The sequence below is a fragment of the Pangasianodon hypophthalmus genome, chromosome 12 (genome assembly GCF_027358585.1).
Source record: "Pangasianodon hypophthalmus isolate fPanHyp1 chromosome 12, fPanHyp1.pri, whole genome shotgun sequence".
Lineage (NCBI taxonomy): Eukaryota > Metazoa > Chordata > Actinopteri > Siluriformes > Pangasiidae > Pangasianodon > Pangasianodon hypophthalmus.
In genome coordinates this window covers 23,250,857-23,264,295 of record NC_069721.1, presented here as the reverse complement: position 1 = coordinate 23,264,295, position 13,439 = coordinate 23,250,857, and the positions used below count along the sequence as shown (strand labels likewise).

The following is a 13,439-nucleotide window of genomic DNA, read 5'->3' as shown; positions in this document are numbered from 1 at the left end:
ATCCTGGTCAGAGTCACGGTGAAGTCTGATGCCGCTTTCGCTTATCAAAAATAAAAGAAAAATGTTCCTTTTTTCATCTGTCCAAACAGAGCATGAGTCAGTCGTCTTCAACCACGTTAGTGTTTAGATACAGTGCTGAAACATCCATCCATCCATTTCCCATATTGCTTATCCTACGCAGTGTCACAGGGAGCCTGGAGCCCATCCCAGGGGACTCGGGGCACAAGGCAGGGGGGTGCCCTGGATGGGGTGCTAACCCATCGCAGGGCACAATCACACACACACACACACACACACACTCTCACTATGGACAATTTAGAGATGCCAATCAGCCTACAACACATGTCTTTGGACTGGGGGAGGAAACTGAAGTACCCAGAGGAAACCCCTGAAGCACAGGCAGAGCATGCAAACTCACCACACCACCCACCCACACACACACACACCCACACACACACACACACACACACACACACACACACACACAGGGTGGAGGCGGGATTCAAACCCCTAACCCCGGAAGTGTGAGGCAACAGTGTTAACCACCAAGCCACCGCGCACTTGTTTTTTCAATTGACTCATAAAAAAAAGAAGTTTGTGATTGGCTTACGTAGATTTTATTTGCGTTGAATGCTGCTATAGCTAAAAAAACAGAAACTCATAGTTGATCACCATAGGAATGGGTGAAAAATCATAAATGCCACAGCTAAATCGTATAAGTTTTTTTTTTTTGTACCTCTGCATTATCATTAAATGATGTCCAAACTTCAGGTGAGCAGTTTACTGCAGAAAATATCTGATTGGATGTTAAACTCTAATTTTACTTGTAAATTTACCTAGTAACTTTTTGTTATTCATAATATGACTCCAGTGTTTCACTGACACTGTTAGACAAATTAAATAATGTGACATATCCTATACCGCGGTATCCTTAAATATCGACAATATTTTTTTCATCGTTCAACCTTCCAAACAGTAAACATTTACTTTATTTGCTTATAGTTTAAATTAGCAATGTAGCTAAAACATCACATTGTGGCATCACATTGGCTTAAACAGTTTTTTAAAATGTTATAAATTTTATTTTTATTTTAATAACTGAACATTTTGATTGCGCCATGCAATTCAAGTTGGTGAACTCATCAACAGCCTGATGAGTTTTCCTCTGCACGGATGCAGCTCAGCCGCCATCTTCGCTGGGGTGGCACGCTTCACGACACCGTGTTTGACGCTTTGTGACAATACGAAACATCAAGCGGCAGCTCAGGTCTCTGTAGGGCAAGTAGGAAGATGATGATGATGATGATGATGATGATGATATGGCAACAGTGGACAATCTGACAAACAATTTGTAACCTAAAAACTCATTAAGATACAGCATGTACACACATGCATATAATTTATGATAAATCTTATAACAATATAATGGCTAAACTTGTTTACAGTACATTAACACAGTTTGGCACATCTTAAAACAAAAAGCAATATAAAGATGCGTCATTTATTCAAAGGTTTTGTAAAGATAGGTTAGCTTGTTTGTACTTGATGAGATTCTTTTTTTTTAATCAGTTTGTAACAACATAAGTATTATATTTGGAAGAATAAAGAATATTCTTATTCCATAAAGCATTATTTTATAGCAGAGGTATTCAAACTTTTGCAGACAAAAAAAAAACACAACAGTTCAAGTCAAGTGGGTTTTTATTGCCATTTCTTTATATAGCTTTTATACACTGGAACAAAATGTCACTTCTCCAGGACTGTGGTGCAAAACGTAACAATACATAAGACTACATAAAGTGCAAATACAAAACAGTGCGAGACGAGTGCAGGACAATAAATACACAGAACAACAGAGCACACCATTCAGCCATAACATTAAAACCACCGAGAGGTGAATAAAATTGATTATCTCGTTACAACGGCACCTGTCAGGGGGTGGGATATATCAGGCAGCAAGTGAACAGTCAGTTCTCGAAGTTGATGTGTTGGAAGCAGGAAAAATGGGCAAGCATACGGATCTGAGAGACTTTGACAAGGGCAAATTGTGATGGCTAGACGACTGGGTCAGAGCATCTACAAAACAGCAGGTCTTGTGGGGGTGTTCTCAGTATGCAGTGGTTAGTACCTACCAAAAGTGGTCCAAGGAAGGACAACCGGTGAACCAGCGACAGGGTCATGAGCGTCCAAGGCTCACTGATGCGCATGGGGAGTGAAGGCTAGCTCGTCTGGTCCCGATCTAGATCTAGATCTAGAGTGCTGTCCTGTAGTGCTGGATTTGCTTCTCACAATGCAAACGATCAGTCTGATGATGTCTACAAAGATGATCAATCCCAGCAGCACACGCAGTACTGTAACTTCATTGCTGTTGGTGGTTGTTAATTGTTGTAGCCCTGTTTAAAAAAATAATAACTTGATTATTTATTAGGAAATTTTCATGGCTGTAGACTGAGAAACCGTGGAAGTTTCAACAGTAAGAGGCATTTATGTGTCAGTTTGGATTTTCACATGCTACCTGACATGCATGGAGACTAAAGACACAGTACATCAGTACAAACAGCACAAACTGGGACTGCATTTTCAATTAAAAACTCAAACTACACTGGAATGTTCACTCAGCTCATAGTAACGATTAACAGTTTTCAAGGTTTTTAAGTACCATTAGAATAAGGGATATACTTACCTTCTACCTTCAGTAAAACAGCTCGTGGTTCTCCGTCCTGAGATTCATCACGGATGAGACACCGATATAATCCTGCATCAGACAGGTGAACTGAACTGATGTGAAGAGAGAGATCACCATCTAGAAAGCCTTCTACTGACATCAGAAATCTGCTTTCTGATGCTTCATCAGTAGTCACTGATCTGTTTGCATGAGTGTACAGCAGAACCTTTTGTCCAGCTTTCTTCCATTTTACATCTTTAACGTCTTTCTGAGTGTCTCCGTAGCACGGCAGGGTGACGTTCTCCCCCTCGAAAGCCTTTACGACTGTCGGAACTGTCGGGCAAAAACAAATCGTCTTATTCATTTCGCTTTACTACTGTGCTTTTCTGTAAGAGCTACACCTGCTCCAGTGTGGCTGGTCAGACTTTACTACAGACATGTTAAGAACGACATCGTTTTCTACTGATGATAGCAGACACACTTACCAAAAACTTTCAGTTTTACTTCAGTAACGGATGTTCCATTACAGCTGCACCTGTAGGAGCCAGCATCATTGTAGGCTACTGAACTGATCGTCAGGGAGAAATTTCCTCTGCTGGTATCTCCTGACACTGCAAATCTTTCCTGACAATGCTGTTCACTGTGACACGTCCGGATTTCAGCAATGAGGGCTTTGCTGGGAATGAAGCGGGTCCACTGAACCACTGAACAGTTTCCAGGGCAGGTACACGGGAGGGTCAGCGGTTCATTCACTATGATTTCTCTGATGATAAAGGCTTGGCACTGCAGCGTCAGCAGGGAAACTAATAGATCAGAAAGCAAGTTAGAATAGACATTTTGAACATGTGACACAATCAAGGCAGAAGAATTTCCTGTCCATAACTGATGGCTATTTTAGTTTACTCTTTTGGTAATCATCTGGACACAGTATGGCAAAAAACATTCAATCTCTTTCCCCATGAGACACACTTTCCAGGTTTTTTGAGAACTTGTGCCCCATCAGCAGCCCAGGCCAAAAAAAAATAAATTGTAGTAGCGGCTAGTAGTAAACACACTAAACAGTAAAAAACGTAACAGTACATTTTCGATACAATCCTTTCACAAATCAGGTCATGAGCACCTGAAGTCCCCTTCATTAATGTTTTGAGGTTTATGTGATTTCATGTGATTTAATAAACATTTACTATGAATTCATTTTAATTTACAGTAATGTTATGGACTTTTATTGCAATTAGCATTATAAAGGCTCTAACCTAACAGCTTCTGCAGGACAACAATATTACCTTTCTTTCTTCTTTCAGTATAATGTGTATAATGTGTATTTAGTATTAGTATAACGTGTTCTTTATCTGCCCTCGAGCAAAAGGAAGAGTGGATGGAGTGACTCACTCAGTGTCTGCTGAAACCCCAGAGAGCAAAATTCACCACCAACAAAAAACATCTGGTCCAAGTATAACAGGCTGATTTGTCATTTTTATTAGGGGGAAACAATTACTATTAATAATACCTGTAATTATTATTTTTTTATATCCCTCTGCAGTATGAGTTTTATACAGAATTAAAAGCAGTAACACTTACCAATCACAGCAATGTCAGGGATTAAAGGCGACTTCATGGTGTTTTCTCAGAACAACAGACCTACAATACATCACCTCAAGAGTTATTTGGCATGCGGACAAGGAACAAACAACAGTCTTCATTTATTATCATTATTATTATTATTATTATTATTATTACTTTTAACACGTGACATCAGCACATTATACTTTCTCCTTTAAACTTTATGGCTCATGTTCTATGAGTTAATCCAGTGCTTCTGAAAACACACTAAAATATCTATTTACTTTTTTAAATTAAAAATTGAAATTGCACAGAAAGATAAATAGACTAACAACCCATTTACTTGTTAAGCGTTACTACTATTTAAAAAAAAACAGTTTAACAACAACAAAAAAAAACTTACCGATGCACGTTTAAGCTGTAAAACTTTTCTCAAAGGCTAGTGGTGTGATCTATGAAGCAGGACTGAAGGGTGAAGAATGAACTTTAGGTAGATCTCTAGTTTATCTGTAAGGGGTTCTCAACTGCAGCACGCCTACAGGAAATAGTACTTTTAGCTCAGTAGGCCCTTATGCTGTAGACTTAAACCATGTCTAATTGTGGTTTTCCTTATCATGTGGTTTTCCTTACCACTTTGTGACTGTATTACACCACCTTTTTTTGTTTTGTTTTTTGTTGGTGGTGAATTTTGAATTCTTTGTGGTTTTAGCAGCTACACAAGCGAGACCTGCACCCTCATTTAAATCCAGCTACTCTTCCGTTTGCTCATATACAGCAAATTTTAGTGTTAAATTCACACTCTGTGTTTTCAGTGTTTATATAGGTCCACACTAAATAGTTTTAACTTTTATTTAACAAAAATTAAACCATCACAAACGAGGGTACAATATATTCACCATCATCTGACCAATATCAACTCTGCAGACCAAAAGGCCTGTAGAACCTCAAACTGGTTGCTGTAACAAGTTCACTCAGTTCACAGTATCTCTGTACTCTAAATGCATGGTGATGCTCTGAAAATTGTTCTGTCAAATGTTTGTTAAGAATAAAATACACAGTGCTGTCAATTAAAAGTATTTTCCGAATCTGACTGAAAACCGGAATTTCATCCTCAATTTCATTGCATACAATCAGGTCTTGTCTGTATTCTGTCCCATCTAATTTCACCCAGTTCATGGAATGCATGCTTGACTGTATGAGATCCTGTAGCATTCCTGACAACTTTTCACCATCATTCACATCATCCCAACAGAATGTTTTCATTGGTCCACACTCCACTTGACTCAGTGGTGTTGTTTCCCAAAGATAGCCTAATGACATCTGATGACTTTTTGCTAGAGATTTGGTAATGTTTTTGAAATTTTTTAGTGTATTCTTAAAAACCTTATGCTTCGCCTCAAACCTCATGCTCCACATGTGCACCAACGGACCAATTTTGCGAATACAGGCAGCATAATGGACCATGAAATGATGTTTGGGCGGCAAGTTTTTGTGTGGGTACAATTCCTTAAATAATTCATGGTGCTCAATTATTAGATGTTTCAAGAGGACAGTCATACCTTTAGAAATACTTGGGGAAAACACCAGGTTAAGAATTTGAAGTAAGAGAAGAAGCAAATGCCAGTTTTTATCTCCTAGGGGTACAATATCACCAAACAGTAATGGAATGTTTTTGATTAGTCAGAGTGCCTGGATGAAGTTGAGTCCTATGCTATTTCAACTGTGCTCCAAATTCACCTTTGTAGGGCAGTTTTTCCTCTCTAAATATCCATAATTATATGAATATATTCTGGAGAGCAATTCACTCTGTGTAACAAAAATTTCTGAAAGATACCTGAACAATAGTTTCATTTCAAATTGGACAACTCCTTCCAGGAGGTCGTGCATCACATCTAGAGAGTAGTTGTGGCACACATGAAAATATTGCAGTCTACTGAGTGTTGAGTTTCTTTTGAGGCCGTGTCTTGACTTGAGTTGAGGGTCAGATTCCAACTCACTGCATTGCTGTTCATAAATTGTCCGATCGCGTAAAATAACTCTAAAATCATCCTCACTGTAAACAGACTGGACATCAACTTTGTCAGTCAAACAGAGACGACAGAAGTAATGGCCAATAAATGATTCTGTGAATTGAAGGATTGAATGCATCCCCAAGTTGTCTCCAGTTACCTGACATATTGTGCCATAAACTCTGTCTGTTGAAAAGGGTAGTTCAATACCATCTGTTTCTAGAATCTTGATGTCATGAATCAGTGGTTCCAAAATGGGGTCAAACCCATACTTTTTCACATCTTGTGCATGAAATAACGCTATCAAATGGATATGCATCAGCCTTGAATAAAATTTTGGAGGTAGATTCCGAAGCACAAAATACAGAGCACCAACTTTGTGTACCCCGTGTTTAGAGCCAAGAGGGTTTGCGGTTTCAAATTCATCGAAGTATACCTGAATTTGTAAAGCACTGGGATGTTTTGAGAATAATGGATGACTCTGGAAGTAACTTCCATCAAAGAAGTCCTCAAAATGTGATTTCTGCTTTCCTGTAAAGTCTTTCAGCAGTGTAACTACATCTACATTTCGACACAAATTTTAATGATTCCAAAATTGGGACATAAACAAATGTTTCTTTTACTGGGACCTGATCATAACATCCTGTTTTTTGTTTCTCCTAGTGTTGTATCTCATGCCAAGAATAATTTCGACAGGCTCAACTACACCCCAATTGTTCTGATCTGACTGGGTTATCAAGAGGAATGACACATCACATTTTGGCGAATTTGGTTATGAATTTCTGTGGTAAGGTTCTCAAGCTCCGAAACGACCGATGACACCAAGTTACTGGCTACTCCACTGCTCTGTAATTTGGCCACTATTGAGGCACATATATCTGCCATCTCTCCTCTAGACAGGGTCACATTTTCAACGAGAGCAACTTGGGGATCACTTTCTCCAACAAACAAAGAACCTGACTGATTAACACTGGGAGTTAACACTTCACCAGATGGCAAATCAAGAACTGGACGGGATTCAGTAACATGAGCACTGTTCAAATGCTTTCGAAAACCAGAATATGTACAAAACTGCCGACTACAGCCACTCTGTGCACATAACTTGAACTTCAACGAAGGATAGAAACTGTGTGTGAGTCTTAAATGAGAGATGAAAGAGTGGCTGTTTGTGTGCAAACTTTGACAGCGGAAACACTTCAACATTAAACTAGTTTAACAGTTTTGCACGCAATTCCTTGACGCGGGGAGACTCACTGATAAGACCAATATCGATGTTGTAGATTGTGGTCTGCTGGAAGGTGAAAACGTTGACAAGGGCTCCCTTGTATGACAGGTTAAACACATAGTGAACTTTGAAGAGCTCATCGACAGCACTCAAAGAGCTGGTTCCTGCGCAAGGGATGAGGTGCTTGTCCACAACCATAGAATTTGTCAATCTTGCTCTTGAGTCTTCCAGATGCCCGTAGGTATGGCTGGTGACTCTCCCTCCCACTGATAAGGCCTTCAATACTGGAGCAGGACTGAAAGTGAGCAAGCACAAAACTTAGATTAAACAGAAGAAAAACTAATTACAATTACAAAACATGAACACATTAAACCTGGTACTGTTAAACTGCTCACATTTGCATGAAAAAAGTGCTTAAACACCTATATAAATGCACCTTAACCCAGTTGGTAACATGCCTTGTGTATTACAGTGCACATAAAAAAAATAATAATTAAAAAATAAATAAATTGGGGAAAAAAATAAAAAATAAACTGATACACCCTCAGCCAATCCAGGATATGTGAGCAACTTACTTTATTAGAACACAAATGAAGAACTGCACAAGGAAAGAGCACCAAGGTCAATATAATGCATGTGCAATCAATTGAGAGTCCAAAAGGTAAAATTTAGACAGGGTCAGATTATGGCAGTGTTTTTCAATCCTAGTCTTAGAGATCCTCCAAAACTAATTATAATCTTCACCTCATTAGGCGAGAGCACCACGAACTGAAATGTGTCAGTGAAGAGACAAATCAAATGTGCAGAGCAGTGGGTCCCAAGGACCAGGAATGAAAACCACCACATTATAGTATTCATAACAAAAATCATAACTTAAATGTGACTTTACATCAGTATTGTGGGTGTTACCTTATGGAAATTCACAAGTCTCTCAACAGCCTCTGTCGAGCTGATCTTAGTCTTCTTCTTCCCTGGGGAGGAGGCAGGAGATGCAACAGGAGAAGAACAGATGACATGTCACTGTCCCAATCTTGGTATTTGGAATAAAAAAAGAAAACAAACATTTAGCATTTAAAATAGCAAGAAACCAGAGAAAATTTGAAAGACATCCTCTCAAATCAGGCCAACCATTTTCAGATCCTTGTCCCTCTGCTGCACTGATAAGACTCCGAATTTCTGCTGTTGAAGTAAGAGATTGGGCTTCATTGATTATCTTCTGCTTAAATGCAGTCTCCCACCTCTCAAGCAACTTGTTGGATGTTTCGGAATTGAACAGCAGAGCAAAGTCCTGATTTATCTAATGACAAAGCACATTACAAAATGAATAAGATGTTACTTAGGACTATATACCAATCTTTACCTCCAAAATGGATAGTGTGTGCATGTTTGATAGACTAATAAATTATATGCAAATGAGTCAACCATTGTCAACTAAATCCAATTACTATCACTATGAAAGGTATGTGTGAGCAAGAGTTAAATTTATGAATGGAATAAGACTAGGTAGCAAGCATGTCAAGTGTGGCCTTATATCAAGTAGCAAACGTCAAAAGACACGTCTAAAACACAGACTTAAGTCATTTTTTGAAAAAGATCATAAATGTTATATTTACCAATCCTCTTCACATCCAGAAATCTTGGAAATATATTGAGGACATCAGCTGATCTTTCAGGATTGTGTACCAGATCTTAAGTCTATGCTTAAAAGTTTGCTTCATCTTCTGCATAACTTCAGCTTCATCAGCTGCATGGAGAAGGAAGGAAATTGCCTCCCTGCATGCATCTCCTTCAAGCTGCTGCCCAACGTCTCTCATTCTTCACCAACTTGGTCCTCCACTTTCAGACATCTCTAAGCGAGCTCGTTTTGAGTTCTTTCTCGACAAAGTTTTTAGGCGCCACGAGACGTACCCTGTTCCCTTCACCGGATCGCAGAAATGTTCCTGTCAAAAAGACAAGAAAATATATTTAGGTTAAATCTGAACAGTCAGTAAGTTACATTTTATAGATAAATATATCATATCTAACAAGATTGTGTTATACGAGTACATCAAGACAAGTGATTCTTACATAGCCTTTTGTGGAAAAAGCGTCTCTCAGGCTAGGAAAGAGAGAAACAATGCCCAAGGCATACGTCTCCCGCTGTTTGCGTGTAGGGATCCTCCTACAGAGTAAGAAGATAAGGTTTATGCTAAAGTTAAAAACCTTGTTTTCTACACAATTTGATACACAGCTGTGTATTTCCTGAATCTGTGCACTGAAGTCTTACCCATGAATCTCTGTCATGTGACTGACAACAATATTAACAAGCTGACGTCTGGTGCTGTGCTTTAGTTGTCTGGTATTCTTCAAGCACATCTTCACCACCAGATTGTTTTTCCAGGGCATCTTGGACAATCTAATGATACATGAACACAATACAGGTGGAAACAGTCTAGTAAAATGGTAAAATTATTATATGGACAAATTAACCATATCAAATAACATGCATACATACTCGTTTTGCCTTTTCAGCATCTATGTCAAAACTGTTGCTGGCCCTTGCTGCTTGATTCTGGACTGCTCTCTCAGTCTCTTCACAGTCAGTAGAAGGGAGTGAAAGAGTATCAGTGCTTGTGCTGGGGGCTGAAGATCTTGCAGGTGAAAACTCTTGAAAGAGAAAAGCAAAACATTTTCATGTTCCCTGTAAAAGCATTAATTCAAAATTTAATAGTAAAACTACTATTAAACTACTACAAAACTTTCTGTACTAGTGCAGTGGTTCTCAAACTTGGGGACAAGATCCCTCCCGGGGTCTCGGAATAATTTCACAAGATGGTTTGAAAAATGCAATATTTACTTGCATCCCGCGGCAACTGGCTCATTAGTTAGCAATACAGTGCGCAACTGCAGATGAAACCCACAGTGGCAGAAATGGATAAATTTGTAATTCGTAGGTCTAAAAATGTTAGTTACATTATAGTTAAAATGTTGAACAGGACGGTTTCTTTTGTTTATTGTTTGTGTATTCTGTGGTAGTGGGGGTTGCAAGTTCTTCAATGCTACTTTAGGGGTCATTGGCTTAAAAGTTTGAGAACCACTGAAATTTGTCATTATCTCGACGAAACCCTGTGCTAGATTGTCAGCTGTTATTCTGCTAGATCTAGCTGAAGTTTTGACAGCGTTAACTACCAGAACCTTTTGTTCACTGGTTTGTCACTAAATATTTCAGGAACTTCAAATCCCTGTTTTAAATCCTAACCCAAACAAATATTCAGGAAACAGCCAAATAAACAGTTTTTTCTTGAGCACTTACCTGCACATAATGTTGAAAAAAAAAATCAGTTGTACATTTTTACTACTACTTGTATTCCTTCCTTTTCTAACCTGTTTTATGTTAGACAATGTTTGCATTACTAGCACTAGTAATATTCCCTCATAACAAAGTGTCAGATAAATGTAAATGTGTTTCCATTCTTTTGTACCTATAGATACAATAGAGCCCTTGAAAGAATGTCTTAAGTGTTATTATATACTTACCGTCAGACAAGCCAGCAAAAAAATTTTCTTCCGAACATCTTACAGTTAGGCATAATTGTGGACTGCCTTCAATCAGTTCATGGAAGATGTCCTCCTCCTCCTCCGTGGTGTCTGTGTCTAAGACTTGAAGAGTTGCAGTTCTTGCAAGCCCAAATTTACTTTCAACTGAAAAATAATTTCAACAATAACAAATATAATTGTATAAATAATACAATTTATGATAACTAAAGTCTTACTATAGTGTTACTATCTACAACCCCTGGCAAAAATTATGGAATCACCACACTTAGAGGATGTTCACCCAGCTTTTTTACTTTATAGCAAACAAACAAATCACAGATATGACACAAAAAAGGTTTTGTTCAATAGCTTAACATTCTGGTTTGTGAAATATACATAAAAAAATTCAAGGACATTTTTTTTATTAATGGCATGTCTTTTTCCAAATCAAGTAGAGGAAAAAATTATGGAATCACTCAATGTTGAGGAAAAAATTATGGAATCATCAACAAAAAAAACACAATTAATACTCTGTTACTCCTCCTCTGACTTTTATTCTTTGAGGCATAGACCTCACGAATGAAAAACAATATTCCCCTTCAATCTGGTTCCAACTTTCTCGAATAGCAGTTGACAGATCAGCTTTGCAGGGTGGAGCCTTAACATGGACCAGTTTTTTTACTTTCCACCATAAATTTTCAATTGGATTGAGATCCGGACTGTTTGCTGGCCATGTCATTGAGTTGATATGCCTTTCCTGAAAAAAAGCTTTAAAACTGTTTGCTCTTTGGCAAGATGCATTGTCATCCTGAAAAAGTATTTCATCATCACCAAACCTATTTTCTATGGATGGAATGAGAAAATGTCCAAAATTTCACTGTACAACTGTGCACTGACTGCTGAGGTAATGACTGCCATCTCCCCTGGTCCTTTACCTGACATGTAACCCAATATCAGAAATGAGTTGGGAAATTTGATTGATTAACAGTCATACATTTATATGTTTTGTTAGAACGGCGCCAGACAAAAGTTCCAGCATCATCTCCTTGGCCAATGCAGATTCATGATTCATCACTGAATATCACTTTCATCCAATCATCCACACTCCATGATTGCTTCTCCTTAGCCCACTGTAACCTTGTTTTCTTCTGTTTAGGTGTTAGTGCTTGTTTTCGTTTGGCTTTTCTATATATAAATCTCATTTCATTCAGCCGGTTTCTTACAGTTCCGTCACAAACATTGACTCCTGTTTCCGCCCATTTGTTTTTCATTTGTTTTGTTGTGCATTTTCTATTTTCAAGGCATAGTGCTTTGAGTTTTCTATCCTGATGCTTTGACATCTTCCTTAGTCTGCCTGTATATCTACCTTTCATAACCTTCCCATTAAGTTTATACTTGCAACAAATTTTAGACACAGCTGACTGGGAGCAACCAACTTCTTTGGCCACACTCCATGTTGAAATTCCTTGTTGAAGGAGTTTTATAATCCTTTCATTGGAGCCATGTTTCCTTTCAGTTAAGTCCAACAGCCCATTAAAGTGTGTAAGCACTCCCTTTTAACTGCTGACTTATTAGCATTTTTAGACTTGTCCCAGTATTTGTTTTAGAAATGGAAATTAAAAATTGATTCCATAATTTTTTCCTCAACATTGAGTGATTCCATAATTTTTTCCTCTACTTGATTTGGAAAAAGACATGCCATTAATAAAAAAAATGTTCTTGAATTTTTTTTATGTATATTTCACAAACCAGAATGTTAAGCTATTGAACAAAACCTTTTTTGTGTCATATCTGTGATTTGTTTGTTTGCTATAAAGTAAAAAAGCTGGGTGAACATCCTCTAAGTGTGGTGATTCCATAATTTTTGCCAGCGGTGCTGGCTATGCATTCGGTTTGATTTAATTTTATGTTAATTAGGTTACTAAAACAAACTGTCTGAGTATGTCTATAATTTTGTTTGGCTCGGGGAACAGACACAGTCTCAATACGGTGGAACCTAAGTGATGACTCAGTGCAGCTAGCAGGCGGTCAGTTTAGCCTGCTTGTCTGCTCCCTGGCCTTGGCTCTGGATTGTCACCGATTAACTAGGCCTGTTCTGAGACTATGTGCTATGCTTCAAGAAATGAGAGCAGCACCTTCCCGAGTGGGATGGACACCGTCCAGCCCTAACAGGCCAGCCTTGCCCTCAAAGTTAGTCCAATTATCTATAAAGCCCACATTGTTTTTGGAGCACCACCTGGACATCCAGCAGTTCAGCGACCATAACCTGCTGTAAGCTACATCGCCACGCCGCATCGGGATGGGACCAGAGCATATTACAGCATCGGACATCGCCTTCACCAATTTACACACCTCTACCATGTTACTCTTAGTAACCTCAGACTGACGAAGGCGTATATCATTAGCTTCTACATGAATAACTATCTTTGAGAACCTGTGCTTGCCTAAGACCCTAAGATTACCT

At 38.5% G+C, this 13,439-nt stretch overlaps 1 protein-coding gene and 1 pseudogene across 2 annotated transcripts; both read right to left on the bottom strand.

Annotated features, from left to right (window-relative positions):
* Positions 1 to 892: 892 nt before the first annotated feature.
* LOC113527736 (CD226 antigen) lies at positions 893 to 7,607 on the bottom strand. Of its 2 annotated transcripts, none has more exons than XM_026915816.3 (5): positions 7,489 to 7,607; positions 4,244 to 4,303; positions 3,151 to 3,468; positions 2,684 to 2,998; positions 893 to 2,393 (listed from the first exon to the last, which is right to left on the bottom strand). In XM_026915816.3, exons 2-5 carry the CDS (start codon positions 4,278 to 4,280, stop codon positions 2,194 to 2,196), a joined length of 870 nt encoding a protein of 289 aa, XP_026771617.3. In that variant the 5' UTR covers positions 4,281 to 4,303; positions 7,489 to 7,607; the 3' UTR covers positions 893 to 2,193. The 2 variants fall into 2 exon arrangements, with proteins under 2 accessions (XP_026771617.3, XP_053094665.1); XM_053238690.1 differs by lacking the exon at positions 7,489 to 7,607 and adding an exon at positions 4,629 to 5,314.
* LOC117595720 (uncharacterized) lies at positions 7,430 to 11,153 on the bottom strand (annotated as a pseudogene).
* Between the last annotated feature and the right edge of the window lie 2,286 nt (positions 11,154 to 13,439).